Source organism: Anabas testudineus, chromosome 2, assembly GCF_900324465.2.
Source record: "Anabas testudineus chromosome 2, fAnaTes1.2, whole genome shotgun sequence".
Classification (NCBI taxonomy): domain Eukaryota; kingdom Metazoa; phylum Chordata; class Actinopteri; order Anabantiformes; family Anabantidae; genus Anabas; species Anabas testudineus.
Window position 1 is genome coordinate 7,074,336 of NC_046611.1, and position 23,855 is coordinate 7,098,190.

Consider the following 23,855-nt stretch of genomic DNA (forward strand, 5'->3'; position numbering starts at 1 on the left):
ATGAGAAGTTCAGATGCACAGCTGCTTATTTTCCCTGACAGATTGTTGCGCTGTTGCTTTTCTGTTTGTCTGGCCTGGTCAGTCAGGTCACTATGTGAAACATTCTTACTTTGAAACTAAACTTCTGGGATCTTTATGAATCCTCATCTTTATGTACTTTTATTTAAGAATCATAGTGTTGTTTTTAGATATTAGAACACGGACAAGAACAGACTTATGATATAAATCTGATTGCAAAATAACTCGACTAGTGTGTGAGTAAGTGTTTAGATAATGATGATGAAATTGAGACAGTTATACAGTAAAAAATGTTATTTCCTGTAAAGTTGTCTCATCCCTGCTTAACAAAAATGCACCATCAATATTAAAACCAACAAAAGCACTGGAAAAGATATATTAACACTAAAATGAAGACTTTTGAACAGAAAGATGCATTTTCTGTTTCTTTTCTAACATGTCTGTCATCAGTTTAATTAAAACTAGATGCATTAAAATAATAACTCCTTAAGAACACAGACCAGTTGGAGTTTATACTGTGCACTATAATGGTGCATGTTAAAGAAGTCTGTGGACCCACCCTGACTTGTGGTGTAGAGGTCCGCTGATGGAACAGGAGGAGAGGAGGGGGACTGAGAGGAAGAGGAGGAGGATGATAAAGAGGAGGTGTGTGTGAGGAAGGAGGACAGGGGAGAGAGGCAGGGGGAGAAGGAGCCCAACACCAGGACAAAACACACAGCCATCATCTGCAACAAAGAGAAGACAACTCACGTTAATGCTTTGTCATAACATGAAAAAACTCAGCATGAAAAAGACGATTCAAAACATCAAAAGACAAATATATTTGACTTTATTTAGGACAATATATTTAAAAGATTATGGATATAAACAGTTTAGGAATTTAGGAGAATCTGGACAGAGATGTTATTCTGTCAGATTCTGAATAGAAGCCTGAATTCTGATTAATTTAAAGACAAAACTAACCACAGCTGCCTTCTGCATTTAAAAACTATAACACACTAGTTACTTCATAAATACACATTTGTGCATAATCATGTCAGAGGGTGAAACAAAAAACACTTCAACAATGTTCAAATGAGCAGTAAGTGTATTTATTTTCTGTGTATGTGTGTGAAGAGCTTTAGAGCTACGACAGTATTTACCATGAGGCACGTCCCTGTTTGAGTTGAGGCCATTTTACAAGAACGGGGAACAACTTTCCCTGAAATCAATGATTGAAGCTTCTGCAGCTGCTGTAAGAGAGACCTAGAGAAACAAACAGAAATGATTCAACATTATTGGATAACTAAAGTACAGACTAATATAAAAAAGCTGGAGTTACAAGTATTGATCCTCACATGCTCTCAGAGCTATCCTGATTATATCGGTTTCCCAGAAAACAACTGGAAAACTAGAGCCAAGGACTTTTAATCCACAAGGAGGAACTCAACCAAGTTCCACCAGTTAAATCCTTATTTCCATATTGGTTTGCTGCTGATCAAAGTTTGGATAAGTGCCTTTGTTGGGATTTGAGTCTAATGATTTGTTTAGACCCTAAACTCTTTTAATGAATATCTTTTTTTATGTCCACGGCACGTGCGTTCACACATGACTTAAATCTCCACCCACCACAAAGTACAGTATACACGCAACCTGTAAATCCATTGGAAACCACAAAAAGAGTCATACAGACGCTGAGACATACAGTTTATTTCACCTAAACGCCCACAATGTTCCCCCAGGTTGTTTTTTTTTTCACTGTCTGGTCCTCAGTACTAGGCTGTTTGTACTTCAAAGTTAACTTTAACCGCCTGATTTACTGTTGTTTTGTCATTTAGCCAAAGTAAGTACAGAGTACAGTAAAGCTGGACAGAGTATACAAGTAAAACCACAACAATAAAGTGGATCAGTGGGATCAGGAGAGCAGGGTTCTGATGGTATGAGCTGTCAGTGGCTGTGAGGAAACACTCTGACCACTAAGTGGAGACAGAGATCCAGTTACTGCTGAAGGCGCTGTCACTTTAACAAATTAGAAACTAAACCTGACCATGAACTGGTCAACCAGTCTGTGACACAGTCAGCAAGCAAACTAAAGAGTGCGTAAAGCGAGTCGCCGAGTCTGTCTGTATTTGTGATGTTCCAAATTCCCATGCTGGTGTCTGTCACGTGCATAGTGTGCAGCAAATTGCCAGCTGCAATAACCTGATATGGGATGATACTGCCCAGCATCACTCACACAAGGCTTTGATGCAAAACCACAGTGATTTACAGCTAAAGTTAGAGCTGCTTAAAATATAAGGCTTCCAAAAGTCATGTTGGTTGACTGGGTGAATGAATGCGTGTGTAAATATTCAGCAAAAGAATGGAAAGTTTGAAATTGATGGATTAAATTAACATGAAACTATGCTTGGAGTTGTTATGAGGTGTACTTTCAGAGGAACTAGGCCAGCAGCTCCCCCTTGGCGAAACACATTGTGACTGTACTTGTAGTTGGACACTAAGAGGTGAAATTAATATCAATTTTCTTGTCTGATTCTGGCTGAGTCAGCACATAAACATCTCTAAATGTTCCTTTTTATGTGTGGTCAAACTGAATGGATGTGTGCGAGCCAAATTTAGGACGTTCAAAATAAAAGTTTAATGCTACATGAAGGTGGAGTTGAGACTATTCTTGTGCAGCTAATGAACCAGAACTGCATGAATCAGAGTGGACATGCAACACAGACAAAACACAGCGAGGAGAACAAAATGACCACTAATAACTGCATGTGCTGCATTTTTAGGAACTAGGAACTTAAATGTAGTTCATTTGTTTTAGAACTTTTTTTAGACCTGCACATGCTCTGGACTTTATGTGAGAGTGTGCGTGCTGACTCATGTTTCCCACTTTGTGCCAACTCATTGTTCCTCTGTGTGGTGGTTTAACATATTCATCGGTGCTCGTGTGTGTGTGTGTGTGTGTGTGTGTGTGTGTGTGGTGGGGAGGGAGGGGGCTGCCTTCCATGATGAAAGCTACTGTTAACTCACAGCTTTAATGACAGACTGAGGCTGCCACAGACAGACAGACAGACTTAACAGAGACTATCCCCCCCCCCCCCAAACCCTCAATCATCTAACCTACCACACCCACCCACCCATCTATACACCCTTGCCAAGATAATAGCAGATTGGTTTCATATTGTTATAATAACAGAGGAGACAAATGGAGCTGGGTCAATCCACGCTTTGCTTATGGAGAGGATACATTTCTGTTTAGACTCCTATAAATGTAAATCGATGCACATCTACTGCAGGCAACACATGTTTAATACACACAGAGCATGAATACTAGCATGTATAACTACAGTAAAGTGCTAATTCCTTTGAAGACCACATGACGGGGCCTCAGTCATAGTTTGCTGCCTGCAGATATTATGATCTCTACCAAAGATTAAGAAATGTAACCCCGCTTTCCGAACACAGATCATTAAACTCTCAGCTTATCAGGCTGCATTCTTTGCTGACTTGTTGCTGCTTTCAGTGATATTAATGCAAACATCAGCTGATGACTGTTCAGAGGCAGCACACAGCAACTTCCCTCTGTCCAGTGTGTGTTTCTGTGAAGCCTCACCTGTTGGCTGTCTCCAGGTTTTCTACTTTTCTCCACAGGTCGCTGTTTTCTGACGTGTAGTTCTCCACCCTGACACACAGACAGATATTTTTGTCATCATCTTCACTCTGTTACCCACATCAGAAATATTATCATATTCACATCATGCCCCACTGTCAAACCGGTTTTATGCCAAAGGTTTGAAGCTAAAGTGAATAAAGAATTATTTAGACACATTTTTAGCCACACGATCATTTGGGATCTGTCTTATTAAATGTCATTAAGTCCTGGGAGATGGCCTTAAAAGATGTTGGAGATGTTAATAATAAGGCTGGAGGACTGATTCTTTACAGATATTTAAGTTTTACTTACAGGCAAAAACAAAAATGATGGCACATGGAGGAAGAGAGACCCTCTCCTTCTCCTCATACCTTCTCCCTTTTCTATCTCCAGCTAATCCTTATAATCTCTATTATCAGTTCAACATTTTACAAATCTCCTGCTCAGCCCTCCTGATCTCCTCCCATGCCTGGCTTGAATAAAGCTCATTCATACACAGTCTTTTCAGCATCAGCCCTGCTGTTTTCTCCCTCAGTGAATCATCACACAAACACAAAGAAGATATAAAAAGAAAAGGATTTCTGTTTTTAAACACTAGCACTGGGACACAGCTCGCAGTTCACTCTGATGGGATTAATAAGGACAATTTGTTACCGTTAACACCTGTATGAACTAATCTTCGTACTGAGATGCACTAATAAACCTTTTGTCATGAATGTGATTTGAAAACAAGCCCACATGTTCATCTGTATTTCACTCTCCCTGTCAGAGACTCTCCCATGTGTTCAGCAGGTTATTGGAGTCCTGCCATACCAAAGAATGGTCAGAATAACAAAACGAAGCAGAGAGAAAGTCGTTTCTGTTCACTTTTGACCATTCAATGAATGGACAGATGGAGAAAATGTGAGCACCGATGGGATACACCCTAACCACAAAAAGTGGTTGGGTGGTCCCCTGCTGGGCGCTCGCTTCCGTTACCACACCTTGAACTACAAAACCTTCAACTGCCAAGTCCACTTAAACATTACACCACTTTATCTTTTCTTTCCTTTTCTCCAGCTGCATTTTTCTTTCTTTATATACTAGTCTTACACATAAAGAGCACACAATTATGTATAAAAATGTCTATGTTTTGATTGACCTCAGGGAAAACCTCACTGACCGACATGGCTGCCTTCTGGAACAAATACAGTGCTCCTAACTACATTAGACAGCTCGGAGAAAAAGAAAAAAAAATCCTCATTCACTGCACAGACGTTGCTGCATTGCTGTTCAAGCTTTTCCAAAAGTTGGAGTGGCAGCAACTTATTCAGTTCACTCTGTGATTTCGTTCTGAGTCAGTGGGAAACTGCTTGTAAATAACATCCAGGTTCACAGGAACATGTTGAGGCTACATGAAGAGTGCATCAAAGATTTTTGAGGCTCGGAAAAGTATTTTGATTTGAAACATCCCATCATCAAGCTTGAAAGATGAGTCAGCAAATTTCCAAAAGAGAGAAAAAGCAAGGCTAAAATTATCCTACTAACAAGTGAAGCCTGATATATCAGATTCATCTGTGCAACAGAGCTCCGTTCCCTTCATTGCAATGAACGAGGATGCAGCAATTTATTTAGCATTAATTTTGCAACATATGTGTATCAATCCGCATCTTAAAATAGTCCCCGGTAAATACACTCAAATAAAATGATTGGAGACTCGACTCAATAGATGCTCAATAAATAGTCAAAGAATGCTGGACAAAGGGTAGGTTTCTTGTATGTTCATATGCACGGCAACAAAAGAGAAGCTGAATTTTGGATGACAAGCACACAGAGACCTTAACACTGTCGACTTTAGTCCACCCAATGAATTCCTTAACAATACGAAGTATAGAATAACATCAGTCACTAAGCTACTAACAGAAGGGTAAAGTCAGAGGTTAGACTGTAGAGTTTGTCCATTGCAAGAACTGTAATTAAATTGCATTAAACAAAGAATTCAGGAACAACAGTGGAACAACTACTGTAAATATTCTGATTCATTTGAATTTCACACTTTAGATGTGTGTCCACCAATATACTGCGCTTTCATAGGGAAAAAGTGTTTGAAGGCTGCAAATGATGGATGCAAAGGTAAAGCAAAGGGAGAGGTAAAGGAATGGAAAAATAAGGACAAAGATTTTTTCCAAGTCTTACTTTTTCTCCAGACATTCCACGTACTCTTTCTTCTTTCTCCGACTCTCCTGAGCTGAGATCTGCGTAGAAAAACAGACAACATGTCAGGTTCTGCTGTGCAGCCCCTCAGTTTAGAGAGGATCTTGCTGCTTTGATGCTTCAATGAATAATATGATTCAGTAATATGACTTTTTAAAATAAATTACACGTGTGTTTTCAGGTAAAAGTTTGATGTTATGATACTATTTTTGCGTCTCTTTATGTTTCAGCACTTGATTTCTGACGTCAGAGAAATGCCACCACTGAACTGAACATTTTCAGCTCGACTTCTCTCCGCTCTCAGAATAAACGTCAGTCCAAGTCACTGACTCTGTAAATAGCTGTAAATGTTTTTTGGTCTGTCAGATTTTCAGCTCTGCTGTGAGAACGGTGCAGTGTTTACCTTATTCTTAATTTTCCGTCTGACTCTCTTCAGTGCCTTCTCTTCACTCTTTGTAAGAGGAAGTTTGTTGGGTACTGGGTAACCCTCAGCAACCAGGGTCCTCTTCTCCTCTTCTGTCAACATGAGGGGTCCCGAACCCTGCAGCTTCTGCACAAACAAACAAGTGCTTCATCAGTGTATTTGTCAAAACACACATTGAACTGATTACCCATGTCAGCATCCTTTCAAACATCTTAGCTCTAAGAAAAGAGGTTGCTGAGGAAAATACTGTAACCTGGTGTTTTCCTTCAGCTCATTATATTTACATTTAGTCATTTATTAGATGCTTTTCTATAAAGCGACTTACAAGTGAGGTACAAAGCAAGAAAATATCTAAAGTGCTGTAAAGTGCTCTAGGAAGAGCTGCTTCAGTTTCATGGGGTATAAGTAAGTGGGCAGGTTGTTCCACCATCGTAGAACCACTGAGCTAAAAAGTTTTGCCTGGGATCTTTTAAGGTGAGGTGAGGGGACCACAAAAACGTTGCTCCCTTGCAGAGGGCAGTGGGCAAGAGGGATTATAGACCTGGATGAGTGAGTTCAGTTAAGCCGGTGCTGTTGAGTTGACCACTTTGTAGGCAAAGGTCAGGGCTTTGAACATGTGCAGCAGCTGCAGGAAGCCAGTGCAGAGATCTGAAAAGTGATGTAATGTGTCCTTTTTGACGTGCTTCTGCATTTTGGATCATCTGGAGGGGTTTGATGGAGCAGCTGGTAGCACCGTCAGTAAGACATTGCAGTAGACAAGCCGAGATATTAACAGAGCCTCCACAATGGGATGTGTTGTACAACGGTGGGGTCTGATCTTTCTGATATTGAAAAGAGTAAATCTGCATTCCCTTGAGACAGAGATGTGGTCAGTAAAGTTTATTTGATCATCAATGACCACCCCCAGGTTTCTGGCAGACTTAGTGTAATTTCTGGCTGGGAAGACAAGACCCTCTGTCTTGAAGAGGTTGAGCTGGAAATGCCTCTGTTTTATCCAAGCAGTGATGTCGGTGAGGCGTGCAGAGATGCGTAGTGAGACAATGGAGTCATCAGGAAAGACAGGAAAACCAGTGTGTCATCAGCATAACAATGCGACTGGATAATGAAACCTAGGGATGTAGTATAGATGGAAAACAATAGAAGACCAGGAACTGAGTCGAGAGGAAGTGAGGGTTAGAAACCTGCCCCTGCTAACATACCTTGAAGGTACATCCAGAAAGGTAGGACTTAAATCAGCCCGAGCTGTATATATACAGCAGCTATTACAGGGTGATGTGTCATTTGCAGTTCAGACACTTCACTGCCAACCCTTTTATTTTGCAGGCATACTTGGATCTCATCAAGTATGTAAAATTCAATAAAATCTAGATTTCTTCATCTCTCAGTTACTATAAAGTTATTGTAAACAACAAATGAGGCGCGGCATTTACAAAAGATCCCAGTGCTTCTCCATTTGTGAACTGTGAACCACTAAATGAATGGTTGTTACCAGTTTTACTCAACAGGCACCACAGGCTGTAGGTTTGTGAGTGCTGAAGGTTTTCAGCTTCTCCCTTTTATAGATCAGGTTGGTTTGTGATGAACAGTCATTATTTCATGGGTTACCACTGTATGATACATTTAACTTTGCTGTAGTTCTGTTATGTTATGTTGAAATTACATCCTCGATCACACTGAGATCAATTTGCAACTTTTACGATCCATGTAGCACATATTAGATACAAACAGTATGTTTTTATAATACATTACACCATGAAATATGAGAAATATGAATATATTTTAGGCATGTTTTCTATACACTGTAAGCCATAGTGCATGTCTCTCATTGCATTTTTGGATTTCTCTCTTTTGTATATTATAACTAGAACACAATAAAGAGGTCAGAAAGCAGAGAGATGTGCAGAGATGTTGTGTTACTCACATGTGGTGCAGTGAGGAGAGGTGAGGAGGAGATGGCCGTGGATGACGATGAGGAGGAGGAGGAGGCTCGACCTCCTGGCCTCTGTTGGGGCTGAGGGGAAGATGGTGGCAGAGCGAGATGTGGGGAGGACGGAGGGAGCGAGCCGTCACTGTCGCCATGGTTACTGCTGGGAGGGGTAGGTGGAAGCTGGAGAGCGTCGTCTGTGGAAGATGAGAGGAGGTGCTGAATGGGTGCTGCTACTTTAAACAACAGTAGGGCTTCCTCAGTCTTATTAATTAGTGTATCAGTGGTAACTGACACTATTTCCTACATGTTGTGACATGTGTTGCTAAAACAAAAAAACAGCTCCACTGAAAACAGAGTATTCTTTTAAATATCAGGACATAAAGGGAAGAGAAACAACCAGGAAGTTGTTTCCAGAGTTTCCTTAGATGGTCATCCATTTCACCCTGAATTCTGCCTGACAGGCCAGTGCACATTGCTCTATTAATACTTTTAAGACAGATTTTTTTAGGCTGAGTCTTGATTCTACTTGATTTGGTCTTACAACACATGTTTTATTTTAGGTGGAGAAGGGCAATCCAAATTAGACAGAAAAATCCATGCTCTACAGGACTCGATTAATTTGAGTCATTTCCTCAAGGTGTTTACTTTTGCTAAAACGAACTGTGTGAACTGTGATATCTCTGTAACACGTGGGTGTGTTTGTGCTGTATGTACCACTGGGCGGACTGAGGTACTGTCCAAACTCTCTGGGTTCGTCTTTTATGGCTACGGGTTTCACATCGTCTTGACTGTGCTCCTACAGAAACAACAAACATGTGGACAACAATGTAGATGAATACATCTTCAAACTGAAAATCAATAACATAAGTTGTTGTATTTACAAATTGTGTTATTGGTCTGATGGATGCTAACCGTGTGTTTCCACGATGATCCTCTGTGTGGGGGGGCAGGGCTTAATATGAGAGGTGGGCCTTCCAGAGGTTGAGGATCTAACCTTTGACCCACATCAGGCTCCTCTTGTTTCACCAAGATGGCCGACAGATCCTGACTGAAGCTCCATTCGAACTCTGAGAAAAAGACACAATGCAGTTCACATATTAACAAACACTTTGTCCACTGTTGATTCCGTTGACAGAAGGTTTGTAGAAAACTAATAATCCCCTGTTAGTTGTTGCACGTGTCACTTTGAGGAGTATGTGCAACACAAAACAATCCCACCTCAAGGTCCACTATGTTTTCACAGACGTCACACACGTGTGCTGGTGTTGAAAGCTCTGGAAAAACTAGCGACCAGATCAGGAGTTGGCTTATTTTTGGCAAACAACTGTTTCCAAGGTCACAAATGAACCTTGATGCTTTGATAATAAAACTGTCACTTTATTTTATTATAAATCACTACGTTAATGTTAATGTGAAGCTTCTTTGTACCTAACATCCAAAATGGTGATGAAAAAAATGTGATTGCACAATTCAAACACCTTAACTCCAGCTTAGAGCGCCAGTTTACATCAACTACATGTCTCTTCAGGGAGCTTTGCTGTAGGTCCTCCATTGGGAAATAAGTGGTAGCTTATAAATCCCACTTTCAAAGAGCTTCCCCAAAACATTTGAGCACTTCCTGACAAAGCTGGTTATTATGGACTGTTGGACGACGTCGCTCTGGCAACTGTGGTGCATAATTTGTCTCTAGTGAGTGTGTACCTTCCCTGAAATAAAAGATGGGCTGAACCAGCAACTCATCTTCAATATCCTTCCTTCCTTGGGAAAGAAAAAGTTGCAGCCTTTAAACACCAGAAAATATGCATAATCTCATGATTGAGATTACAATTTGAAAGGAGGTTCCCCCCAAACACATTGACGAATTATGTCTAAAAGCATCTCACAGGTAGGTCATTATTTAGTCTACAGTGAGCTGCAGAAAGTATTTTTAGGGACATAAATGCCCCTGCAGGGCTGCAGAACAGCTAGTTACTTTCACTCCTGGTATATTTGAAGGAGTTAAAGTTGTCCCTGGAGGAACCAGTCAAAACGTTCAAGTGGGATAACCATCTAATTTTAAAGGCAAAAATCAGGAGCAGACTCTGGTCAACTGTTCCAAATAAACAACACACTAATGTCACATCTAAATATATCACTGTCCAGTCAACATTTTACAGAGCAGCCTTAACCTCCACACACTTCAGTAGCTTGAGTCAGAACCACTAGTGAACTCATATAATCCTGCTTCTGCAAGAGGGCCTGAAGAAAACCTTGTCACTGGGAAAAGAGAGTCATCTCTGAGGATGTCTCACACAACAGGATTACTGAATTAGCTGGATAACCACACTAGAACAGCTGTTTTTCTGTTCATGCTCCAGATTTGGTTGTTTCCAGATTTTGCTCTGCACACCATCCAGCTAATTCAATTCCTCTCTAAGAGACACAACCCAGATGTTGCAAACAACAGCATGATATATTGTAGGTTGCTTTTGTCTTATAGCTTAATTATGGTCTTTCCAACAGGTTTTGACATAGTGGTGGCTCTAAAGGAGCATTCCGCTACTTTAACATGTGATAATCGTGTACACCTTTCATGTGGACAGTTATTGCACCCATAAAGTCTGAAAATAATAAATAAAAGTTGAGCTGCACTATGGAGGTTGTAGGATTAATACACATATTAATTTACATTTTGTAATCAGACAAAGACATATTCTTATGTGTCTTTGAACCGTGTGTATCCACACAGCATGATGAGCTTCAGATGGACACACTGATGGGTCTGCAAGACTTGAAGGTTAACGACGTATGCTTTCAATTAAAGGCCTTTCAAAGGTGGGCTGATTAAGAACTATTCCACATGAACCTCATTAGGCAAAACCCCAACTAACAGCTGATATAAACTTTCAGAAGTGAAACCGTAATAAATAGAAACTAAAATGTAACTGCATTGAGGAGGAGGAGGAGTGTGAGATGTTTTATAAAGTCAGCGTTATTTTATTATGAAATAAGACACGAGCACGAGGCCGCACGCTTTGATTTAGTCACAACACACACACACCAATAAGTCTCCTATGGTGTATGGAAACAGCAGTAGCCTTTTAACAGGATGGGAGCTGCTGTGTGTGTGTGTGTGTGTGTGTGTGTGTGTGTGTGTGTGTGTGTGTGTGTGTGTGTGTGTGTGTGTGTGTGTGTTGGGAGTGAACGTCAGTTTAATCACCTCCTGGTTTCCTAGCAACATTCTGCTGCTATAACGCTCTGAAGTTTACAATCTGTGTGTGTGTGTGTGTGTGTGTGTGTAGTGTGTGTGTTGGGTAGAAGCAGAGGGGGGTGGAGGTGTGTGCACCCGTCAGAGAGCTGCAACAGTAGCTCGTCTTGTTATCCTGTCCATCAGCGCAGAGAGAAGCCGTCCTAAAAACAAACCCTGTGGCTTCTCTCTGCTGGTTTAGACACACTTAAAGTCAACACTGTGGTGTCAATATCAGACATAAACACTGACCTCAAAGCTGTCAAACATAACTGTTTGTGGTCATGGGAGAAGTCCACATTTCATTTGCAAGCTCAGTGCTGGAGCTGGTTGAGCCACTTATTAGTATCAGATGTATTGATTCCAGTCCAGTTCTCCTGTTTGGTTTATTTTACCGATGGTGGCAGGTGGTAAACTGTCATTTCATGTTAATCTCCTCATTAGTCAACACAGATATTCTGGCTCACTGTAGCAGGAAAAGGACAGGTGTAATTATTAACATAACCTCAAAACATCCTGCACGTGCCCATTTCCATTTAAGCGAGGTACTGTACTTTCATAGTGCTGACTCAGTGTCACAACTTACTAGGACAACTGACTGTAACAGCTCAGTCATGTTAACATTACAACACCAGAGTTAAAGGTAAACTGGAGCACAGGGCTGCAAGCTACAGTCTACAGATAATTTTTTAGTTAACTGATCAACAGAATACTGACAAATGACCATTAGAGTTTCCAAAAGCACAAGGTCACATGTTTAAATGTCTTGTTTTGCCCATGGCCCTCATTGAAGAACGATATATGTACAATTCAGCATTCAGCACCCACAAACAGCACAGTATAAACTTCCTTAAAAGTTTTATAATAGTTGAATACAAATCTTTCCACAAAGTTAGATTTGACCAGAGAATGTGTTTTTGAGTAAATCCACCACATGTGAACATGTGAATATAGTTTTTAGGTGGATCCACTACCTTTTTTCCTCTATCCTCTCTATAAATAAGACCCTCAGAAGTCGGTCCTAATGAGACCGGTCCTGCTTCTAGTCTGAGCCTCGTTAAGCCTCCTGGTCTCGTTAAGCTAAGGTTTGATTGGACACTATTTTTAATGAACACCAGAAACTGTTAGTCAATGTATAGGTACTTTTGTGTACATCTGTGAGTCGTCTGGAAGTTTGAGCAAAGAACAGTGTTTTTTTTTTTATTAAAAATAATTTAATACGTTTTTATTTATAAAAAGTAGAAACGTGGCTTATGGCATATTTGTCATATTGCACATAAATGCTGTGGAAGGTTAGATTTGTAAGGCAATAATGTGCATTTACTATTCTTTTCATACACTAATCACAAGGAGCTGATGGTGTTTAGACATATTTTCAGACATACTCTTTCGGTAGCATTATCCACTGTCAAATAAAGAGGCTGTGGAATTATGAAAGTTAACCCTGATCCTCTCAGTTACCATTTAATGGCATCATTTAGGATGCTGTTAATAAAAGAAAAGCCTGCCTGTGTGGGTAAAATGCTGTAAACACAGGTAAAAATCCTGTCACGGAGCCACAGCTAACGACTAAAGCCTCCTGGCAGTCGTCACAGGGGGTTGATGAAGGAGAGGTGGTGACTGTGTTTGATCTCAGTGGGACAGCAGCAGCATTAAAACAATAGATGGAGCAGCGCAGTAGGAGCTGCAGTAAAACACAGCTTCTCTTTTGACTGAGCAACGAGACCTCAGACGGAGAGGGAGACAGGAAACACACCAACAAACACATTTAAAAATGGCAATAAATGACTTCAAAACTCTACGCTACTGTGAAAAGCTGATCAGCGTGTTGTTGGTCAACAACAACACAGGTGACAAGTTACATTAGACAAATATCAATATTCAAAGTCTTATTTTCTAGTATGTAAGTACCAATCTCATAGCAAATAAGTCAAATAAAATCAGCCATTATTCGTTTGGAAGAGGTGGCAGCTTTTGTAAGGTCTCTTATCTGGCAACTTCCTATAAAACCAGTGATCAGTGTCTTCTGCGTCTATTCAGAACACAGCAAACTCCACAGATTTAGTCAGAGCACGCTGGGTTTCTGAGAGGTCAACAACTTCCAACATCCCTAGTTAACCTGACTCATCATGGCAAACAAACTGCTGCTCCTGCTCTGGTCCTCCCACTGGACACAGAAGAGGCCTGTGAAAAGGCAGCGTGAACAATGATCCCTGGCATAGAGTATTGGTGAGTCAAGCCTGCGCTGAACCTTGCTGGAGAATACTGGAACTTAGATATCAGTATTTATGCGTTAATCTCCCCAGAAGCCACTGCTGTTTCTGGGAAAAATGCCTGTGAGAATCCAGGATTTTTCAGCATGTGTGTTTGTGTTCATGTATATTATACCACACAGCACCACACAACTATGGAACTACATGATAAAGTCCAACCTTGAAATGTCATTATTACGGTTCAAGTTCTCAGCTGCAGCAGTCTCGTCAAAACTGTTTTGAAGCCAAAACGTAGAGTTCAGCTGTGCCACAAAAAAATTGTGATCTCCCAATTCAATTTAGGGAGTAGAGCTGCATTCAACATCAAGTGCAGAAAATAACTCTAATAATACCAATAAAGTCCTGTAACAGGGCTCCTCAAAGCACCAAAACAACAGAAAACGGCTGAATGCAACTGGATATGCCATAAAAACCTTTGGCCTTTTAAATAAATTCACACAGCGTATATGTTTATATCAAACTGCAGTCAGACAAGGTTGTTACGACACAATCAAATATTATTGCTCCAAACTGAGTCAATGTATGAATTAGTTCCTCTTAAAACTGTGAAAATGTTCTGTGAAATAAAACTGTGCATTATTGTCTTCAAAAGTGAATAATAAATCTGACTCGTAAAACTAAATGTTAGTTCAAATATATAATGGTCCGTTTGTGCAGTCCATATAGAGTAAAGCAGAGTTAAAGTCAGTGGAAAATCTCACAGCGTGCTCAGGCTTTATAGAGCACATGCAGGTTGTAAAATGCATTTTGGATAAAGTTCAATATCAAACTGCTGCAATAGATTCAAATACATATGATGTGTCTGTGTGTGTGTGTGTGTGTGTGTGTGTGTGTGTGTGTGTGCGTTCCACATGTGAGTTGACAGTTACGCAACTACAGATGGAAACACTGATGAAGAAAAATATACTGCATATAAGCCAGCTTGAAATCATAGCTGTGTAAATGTTTTTCATATATTAAGTCGATGGTTAGTGGTTTAATATGTCATTTTAATTTTTGCAGCTTTTGGTATCTGGTATCTACAGTGGCAAGAAAAATGTTTCTGTATTAATTTGTTATAAATTGTGATCTGATCTTAATCTAAGTCAAGATTATTAACATATATAATGTGTCTAAAATAATAACACAAAAAACTGTCTTTATTGAGAACAACCCTAAAAACCTCATAGTGGCAGTGGAAAAAGTATGTGAACCCTTGGAATTAATTACGGGTTGACCCCCCCCCTCCTTGGCAGCAATAACCTCAACCAGGCGCTTCCTGTATCTGTGGATCAGACCTGCACATCATTCAGGAGGAATTTTAGCCCATTCTTCCTGCAGAACTCCTGCTCTGCTCTGTCATATTCTTTGGACGTCTCATGTGTGTGACTCTCTTCAAGTCATTCCATAGCATCTCTGTTGGGCTGAGGTCTGGGCTCTGACTTGGAAACTCCAAAAGGAGGATTTGTTTTTCTGAAGCCATTCTGTTGTGTGTTTTGGGTCATTGTCCTGTTGCATCACACAGCCTCTACAAAGTTTCAGCTGATGTACAGACGTACTCACATTAGGCTGAAGAACTTTTTGATACACTTGGGAATTCATCTCCTCCCAATCACTGCAAGCTGGCCAGGCCCTAATGCAGCAAAGCAGGCCCAAATCATGATGCTTCCTCCCCCATACTTTAGAGTTGTAATGATGCTTTTATGATGATATGCAGTGACCTTTTTACGTCAAATGTAGTGCTGTGTGTTCTTTCCAAATAGTTTAATATAGTTTAATTAGACCACAAAACATTTGCCAGTACGGCTGTGGAGTGTCAAGGCAAACTTCAGCGATGTTCTTTATAGTAAGCAGCAGCTTCCTTCGCGGTGTCCTGCCATAGACACCCTGCTTGTTCAATGTTTTACATACTGTAGACTCATGAACACAGATGTTAGCCAGTTCCAATGATGCCTTCAAATCTTTGGCTGTCACTGGTGGTTGTTTCTTTACCTCACTGATGTGTGTTCGTTGTACTCTTGAGGTCATTTTGACTGTTTTGCCAACTGTTGACTGGTGAAAGTCTTTGAAATCACTTTGTAACCCTTTCCAGCTTTATGTAAATCAACAATTCGTGATCGTAGATACTCTGAAAGCTTCTTTTGGCGAGGCATGGCTCACATTAGTGTATAAGTTTGAGTGGTTAGTCAAAGTAGCTCTAGTCCACACCTCCAAACAAATTTTCTTAACACCTAACACTCCAATTGACAACTGACTCCAATTAGCTTTTTTTTAGGTCGTTATTCAAAGAGTTCACATACTTTTGTTTTTAAAAGAAAGACATAAATTTTTTGTGTTATTATTTTAAGGCACATTGTATTTGTTGACTCATATGAAGATCAGATCACATTTTATGACAAATTAATGCAGAAAATAAAAGAATTCTTGCCACTGTATCTAAACAAGACTGAACTGGTTCTAACTATCTTACACTGACTTGTGTTTTTAAATACAGTCTGGAATTTAATATAAGGTGATGGCAAATTATCTTTTGCACAAATATTGTCAAGTTAACATATATACAAAGTTGAAGTGCATGACTCAGACTGTCGTTAACCCAGACTCTTTGCTCACTGTGGTGTTTTGGCAACGCAGGTAATCTGATATTCATACAAAAAAGCGGATTTAATTGGATTAAGGGAGAGAAAGAAAGAGAAAAAGATAGAAAACAGGAAAGTCAGAGAGAGAGAGAGAGAGAGATAACCTGACAGAAAAGAGAAAGAGTTTCCACTGGCTTCAGCTAAAGCTGCAGACTCAAAACCATATGCTTGTCATAACGTTGTGTGAGTCTCTGTGTGTGTGTGTGTGTGTGTGTGTGTGTGTGTGTGTGTGTGTGTGTGTTAGGTGGGCAGGGCTTAGCTGGAGGAAAACTGCTCAGACTGGGATCCTGCTGCTCAGACGGCAGGATCCCCGGGACAAACGGAGAAAAGACATCAAGCAGACAGATGGACTGAGTGAAGAAGACAGGTAGAGGGAGAGAAAGACAGGAGCACACGAGGAGATGAAGGGGAAGATGAGTTATAAAGAAAGCCAGACAAAGTACACCTGAAATATGCAGAACCTTCACAGCCAACTGAACCGATGAGTTGCCTTTCGACACGAACAGATAACACAAAGATTCAACAGATTAAACCAATCGTCACGTGGGTTTTTGACAGATGACTCAGCCAGTCTGAGTTGATGAGGTCCAACTGTTTGTTAATAACCAGGTCAGCAACGACTCAGACTAAACATCAGCAGCAAAGCTTTGGTTGGTTGCACATTTTTTCCAAGAAGCATAAGCTCAGAAATCTAAGGAGGAAAAAGAATAAGAAAATATCAGAGTCAGTGACCTACCAGACTCATGGTCCATTTTGATTGACAGGGCTGGGCTTTGTGGGGCAGAGTCTTCACTCAAAGAGTAGCTGTGCTCTGCTTGAATATCTGTTAAAAAAAAGGTTAAAAAACAGTATTTTAATATTTGTTACTACTTCATCCATTAAGTCAGGGCTTCTTCTCAATCAGTGTCCACTGTGTTTTTGTTCCCTTCATGATGAGACGACGCCACAACTCTTTAAGATATATTTTGCTTTAAAAGCTTCGTTAGTGATCTTTGTGAGTCTGAATGCAGAGAGTGAATGCCCTGATATAGTTTCTCATCTATTTAATGTTACTGGCATGGAAAATCAGTTCCATTTGTTATGATGACCGACAGCGCACAAGCATAGCATAACAAGATATTGACAACTGCACACATGCTCTCTGTAAATGTTTTCCTGAATTAGTCTCTGATGAATTTAAAGTAGACTTTTGTGGTTGTATAAATGCAGCTGCACTAGTGACTAGTTTGACAGGGACACAAATTCATCTTTAGTGATTGTTCTCACATGTGCTGACACGCTGAGAAAACCTAGCAAGGTCCATTTGTGCAGCTCAGATGGTTTATTTTGCCTGAACCACAATCCGCAGACACAGCACCTGCTACTGTAGGTAGAAGCCCAGCGAGTTTCCTCCTGGTTAACAGACAGGAGTTTTGGAAGTCCTAGACTCTGGCAGCAGAAGCTGGCTCTCAGATGATGGAATCTGACTCTCCATGAAGGGTCGAGCCATGAGTTTATGTCATTTAGTGAGCACTTTCAGCTTGATACGAGTGGTCTCTATGCACAGAAAATGTTGGCTTTTAAACAAAGCCAAATAATGGGATTGGGGGCTTCTCTACCAAAACATTGGCCGAGGAGTGCAGCAACTGGCTGCAGCACTTTTGGAGTTTAATCAATAAGAAGGTCGTTGAAATGTGAGTATGAGTGAAGAGGAGAAAAGCACTGCAAAGCAAGCATCAGTGGTTGGGACTGGATTCCACCGACCAACTTCATTTACCTGCTATGACATTTTAATCATTACATTGGAAACAACTAAGAATTCTGCAGAAATGCTACTGGAAGGAACATCCACTAAAACATTTGTATTGGCCTGCAGAACTGACCTGGGCTGCTCTCCATGTCCATGTCCATGTCCATGTGTAGAAGTGAAGGTCTGTCTGCCAGCAGGGGTCGCTCCAATATGTGGTCGTCAAAGAAACTGTTGAATAATTCACTGCTGAAGTCGTCCATCTGCTCACCTGAGAAAGGCTGGACCACACGCAGGGAGACATGGAGACAGAAATAAGTTTTATAGTCGGTTTTCATGGGAAATTATTTTCATTAGTCAGCCGCCATTCCAAATAATGATATACATCTGCTGTTACTTTGCACTGTGCAAGCAAGAAGACCTAAAGAGATTTCAGGGGACCTGGAGCAATGTATCAGGGAGCTACTCAGAGAGCTTAAAAGGTATTCTCATCAGATTAAAGATCACAGTATGCTAACAGATAGCATTTATGGAGATTAAATACCATAATAAAAGTTGATGTGACTGTTTATATGAGTCCCTCTGCCCAGGAAATGGATACTTTGCAGTTGCAACGTATAATTATTTTTATTACAGGATAATCTGCTGCTGATCTTCTATGTCCTGTTAATGTATCTGTTGTGTTGCTCATATAAATGTCAGAAAATAAAAAGTGAAATTACAGTATCCCTGAACCTAGGGTGACCTCTTCAAATCCTGTTTTGTCTCACTTTTCAGCTGAATCTTCACATGCAAGATGTGTTTTTGCTTGAAAAATGACACATCAGGTATTGTGAGCTGATTAATCAAATAATCAACTAAACCTCTGCGAGTCAGACAATCTAGACTGTGTTGATGTCACTGAGAATCAGCCAGTGGGGAAACAGCGTTGATAAATTCATCCTCGCTCTGGATGAATGAGTCACTGAGCTGAGAGATGTTGTTCTGGAAGCCTGGGACAGCATGGTGCTCTGATTTCACTGGTTTACACACAAACACACACATACACACACTCAATATGAGTCACCCTAGTCTTACAAAAGCATACACACTTACACAGATGGGTTCGTTGGAAACCATTACTACAGTCAACTCTGGTTGGAGGCTCCTCAGACAGACAGAAATAACTTGATTTGATTAGCAACAAACACAAAAATAATTCCTGGAAATTACCTCTACATATGCCAGACGTGTCACAGTAGACAAAATGAATCCAGTAGCAACAATAAAGACATATCTAGTGTATTAAATACAAATTTTACTTTTCCAACTAACAATTCTGCAGCTTCCCTCAGCTCTACAAAGCATTTTAGCCTCTTTTGTGTCATTGTTTTACTTTTTAATCCCACATACAGTCTCATCAAGCAGCAGGCAGCTCAGATAAACACACTGCACACTACCTATCTAATAGTGTTCATTTTAAGCTGCAAAAGCAGTTTTGATTGCACATTTCATGTGCATCCTTTTATTTTAATAGGCAAATGTGAGCATTTTTTGAGTGGTACTGTTGTAGCCACAAGCTTTCTGCAGGGAGCCAAGACTTAACATACTTTAGGGATGTTTTTTCAGGTGGTACTTGCACCTATGGATATAGAGATAGGACTGGACTTGCTATAAAGGTTTATTTGGCATTGATTTTCTTGGCTTCATTTTTAAATTAGATGCACGCATCAGAGCTTCAGGAGAGTCTGTTGCTGCAGGTAGAGAGGTGTGTGGTGACATGGTAAAGACAGTGATTTGAAGGTTTGTGCAGAGCAACAGTATATGTACACGTAATGGGCACAGGCCATGAGAAATACTGCTGTTACGTATAGTTTGTATAATTGTAAATAAAATTGTGTTTAAATATAAGTAGTTCACGTCTTCACACATGCTCAGAGTAAGTGTTTATTTGTGACTGTGCTTAGGAGGAGGAGGAGTGTGTCGGTGGTGTAACTCTGGGACACATGCAGCTGTCTAATAAAACCACACACACACACACACACACACACACACACACACACAGCAGGCAGAGATATGGATGGTGGGTAAAATAACAAGACACAGAGAACTGAGTATTGAGTTTGTGTAGTTTGTTTGAGTTATAAATAGTGGGCTGAGGTGGAAAGTCTGGGATTTGAGGGGTGCTGTAGATTTTATCATTAAGCTGTATTATTAGCATTAAAGATGGCTTCGCTCCATGTAGGTGCTCCAGCTCCAGCTCCAGCTATTCCTGAGTCAAGAAAAGTCCAGCACACAACTTCCAAATAAATCATAAACTTCTGCCGGTATTTTTATTCTACATACAACGATCTTTCATACCTGGCTCTCTGTCCTGCACAAGTCTTGCGGGGCTGTAGCCAAGATCTGCAAACTTAGCTAAAATATTACTCACTCCACAACAAGTGATTTTTCATTTTTGCTACAATTAGATATATGTTAATTTCAAAGTCAGTCAAAGAACCTTTCAAAACATAATCAAACACAGCTACACACTGGAGTAGTGACAGAGCTGCCCTGTTCCCTGCTGCACCTCCAGTTGGAAGTTGGAACAATATCCCTTTAAATAGCCTCAACACTGCCCTGATTATTCTGCCCCATTAGGGAATATATATCACATTTAAATGGGCTACTCAAAAATAAACAGTGAAAACTTTCCTAGATCTTGGTGAAATTGGTTTAATGACAGGAGAGCCGTAATTTATTCAATTATAATCTCAAATGAGCTGCATTAAGCAGGAGTCCTTTCATGTTTATTAAGCTACATTCACAGTACCAGGTTAACGTTTTTTAATCCACTTCTTTGCTCCCAACACATCTGGAGCCTATGTTACCTGCCCTCCTGATAAATCCCATAGCACGTTTTGCTTTTTCTAAACCCAGGCAGATGTGTTAGACTATTCTGGCTGATATGTGCTCTCAGGGCACGTACAGACCTTTTCGTTAATATCTCCCGATGATCCCTCACTCTCCTGTTAAGCAGAAATTATGCTAATTCCCAGATTGATGCATGTGGCCGTTTCTTAAAGGCACAAAGCCTGTAGGTGCATTTCCACTGTGAGAAGATGGATGAATGATGGAGTGCATCAAACCAAACTGGGCTCTGACATGATGCAGCCAAGAGAAATTATTAAAACTATCAGAAGCTTTGCAGTTGTTTGATTTCTCTTATTGAGGTAAGCACAGTGCTAAACATACAGAGAAGCTGTTATTGGTGTTATTAGGGCAGGAAGCTATATGAGCCCACAGTGGCTCAGTGTTGATGCTGTGAACAGCTGCAGTCAGAGGTCTGGACCTTTCATTACCTGAAACACTTCCCTCTCTCTACTGGGAAAAGAATCACACAAGGAAGGAAACCTTGTTAAAAAGCAGTTGACAGTTTTTATAGTTTATTTCAGTGCTGCTGTGTCATTAGGGGGGATGGGGCAGAGATGTAAACCACACAGGGGAAGAGTCTGAGAAGACAGACGAAAGGAGTAATTATAAACACACAGAGCGACTCTGTTGTGCCTGTAATTAACAGTGTTGACTTTCAACACATCTCTCTCCTCTCCTCTCATTTGGATATCTCACTGAAAAAGACCAAATCACCAACAATGATCTGCATGTGAAGTCAGAACGATGGTCAGAATCGGAGCTCAGGGATCACACAGCGAATCAAACATGTTCACAAACTGTGACAGAGTACTTCCCAGGGTCCTTGGCCAGACCAAAAAGTGTATGTCATCATGGCAGGAATACTGCAACGGAAACAATCGTAAACTCTTCAGAACATCATGAGCCAAAAGGAAAATACGCGGAAAACACACCATAAAAGATGTTCTCAACAAAAGACTGTGTTATTTATGTACTATTAGTTTTGAAACAGAGAAAATTTCTGCCATATTTTTTTGACACAGACCATCATATAACTGTTAATTTTACTCTCTTTTGATTAATAAATGAAACACTGCAGACTTGAACTTGTTCCATCACGATTATATTTATTAACATGCACCGATTTGATTTTAATACTATAAACAGTCTGAAACCGACGACTGCCCAAAAGGTAGACACACTTTGAATAGAGGATTAATCAGTAGGGGTGGAGGTAATGAGCCATACATTATGTGTTCTGAAGAGCTGTAGAAAATTATTACAATCATTAACTTTTTTTTTTTTTTTTTTTTTACACTTTATAGACAAAATGATGAATAATCTAATTTATTGTTAATGAAAATAACCATTAGCTGATTTCCTGCATCTGATCACTGCAAATGCAGCAGTTTGCATTTAAAAAAAGATGAAGCAAACGCACACGGTGAAGATGGAGATTTTGTTTTTACAGTGTAAAACAAAACTGCAATTTTGAGACATGTGAAAACATCATGTCATTATCCTATAACTCTGGCAGCCACAGATAAGAGAACCGTAATGTTCTCCCCTGTGTTTGGCTTCACTAGAATTATATTTAAGAGAGAAGGAAGACAAAGTGTGTGTGTGTGTGTGTGTGTGTTAAGACAGAAAACTTTAAACAGTTGAGTATTTTTCCTTCTCTCACACACACACACACACACACACACACACACACACACACACACACACACGCTGCATGCCTGCACACATTCCTTCTGAAAGCTCAGCGGCCAATCGGCAGTAACTATGCAAATGAGGTGGGTGTGTCCTTTTAAAGCTGGAGTACAGGGTCTGAACGGAGAGTAGAATAAAATAGAATAGAATAGAATAGAATAGGATAGAATAGAATAGACTAGGGATGGAGAGTGCATTAGAAAAAAAGTACCAAAAGGTCATATTGAAATACGTAACATGGACTAAGGACTGAATTTAATCAGTTTGGTTTTGGTACAAATGTAAAATAGAATCAAATAGAAAACACTTAAACTGGAACTACAGCTTTAATTTACACACCAAAACCAAACACCATGAGGACTGAATTAGGAATTAGTAAGTTAATTAATCAGCAGAACATTATTGGCAGCTACCTTAAGAATGTAAAGAATAAGAATTTGTCGCTTCTTAAAATGTGAGAATTTCTGTTCTCATGTAGCAACAAGTGAGTTTTCTTTGTCCCATTTTGACAAAGAAAACTCACTTGAAGATGTTGCTTATATAAAAAAAAAAAAACATCCAGCTTTTTTCACACCATTGATTGATTAATTGAGAAAATACCACTCTTGCCCCCACATGACGTTATACTCAATAGATTCCAGCTCAGCGCCTGTATTATTGCCTGATTTGACTGTTTCAGTCAAACTTTCCTAAAACAGGACATTAGTCTTTTCTAGAGCCCAAAGTATTATTTATTTTAATAACTTAATTTTCCTTAAAAACATTTTAAGCTTTAACAATTAATTTGACTAAATCTCGGGAAAATCTGGATTTTTTCTATTTTTTCATTTTCCATAGACCGAATAATTAAAAGATTAATGGACCATGAATTTAATCATCAGTTGCAGCCCTACTCTTTTCTCCTCCAGCGTTTAGGAGAGGCTGCATGCAGAGAAGTTGTAGCCCATTAGAAGATCTCAGTAGGTGGTAAACAATGTTTTCCATGCATGATGCTTGATATTGTGGTGTAATGCTCAGGTGCACATGACGCAAAGATGCAGCTGGATCATGAGAACAGATCAGCACCAGAGCCAGTTGTTATTAATGAGCTTCGAAAAATCTGTTCGGCCAAGGCATGTCCACATTCGATAGGAATTGCACATAAAAATAACAATAAAACGGCACTTAGAGTCTACTCCATGGTCACGTTGTTGGAAGCTTCAGGGAGTGCATCTTGAGGTTGTTTTGTTCCTTGT

The 23,855-nt window shown here is 40.0% G+C and overlaps 1 protein-coding gene across 1 annotated transcript in view; it reads right to left on the reverse strand.

The window, feature by feature from the left end:
* creb3l1 (cAMP responsive element binding protein 3-like 1) overlaps positions 1 to 23,855 on the reverse strand; it is a 28,631-nt gene that overhangs the window by 898 nt on the left and 3,878 nt on the right. Inside the window, exons 2-11 of the mRNA XM_026363985.1 lie at positions 18,170 to 18,314; positions 17,044 to 17,130; positions 9,103 to 9,257; positions 8,905 to 8,986; positions 8,185 to 8,384; positions 6,243 to 6,389; positions 5,822 to 5,880; positions 3,608 to 3,676; positions 1,161 to 1,263; positions 578 to 743 (exon numbers count right to left, since the gene is read on the reverse strand). Coding sequence (XP_026219770.1) covers positions 578 to 743; positions 1,161 to 1,263; positions 3,608 to 3,676; positions 5,822 to 5,880; positions 6,243 to 6,389; positions 8,185 to 8,384; positions 8,905 to 8,986; positions 9,103 to 9,257; positions 17,044 to 17,130; positions 18,170 to 18,314 — 1,213 coding nt within the window. The remainder of the gene's footprint in view (positions 1 to 577; positions 744 to 1,160; positions 1,264 to 3,607; positions 3,677 to 5,821; positions 5,881 to 6,242; positions 6,390 to 8,184; positions 8,385 to 8,904; positions 8,987 to 9,102; positions 9,258 to 17,043; positions 17,131 to 18,169; positions 18,315 to 23,855) is intronic.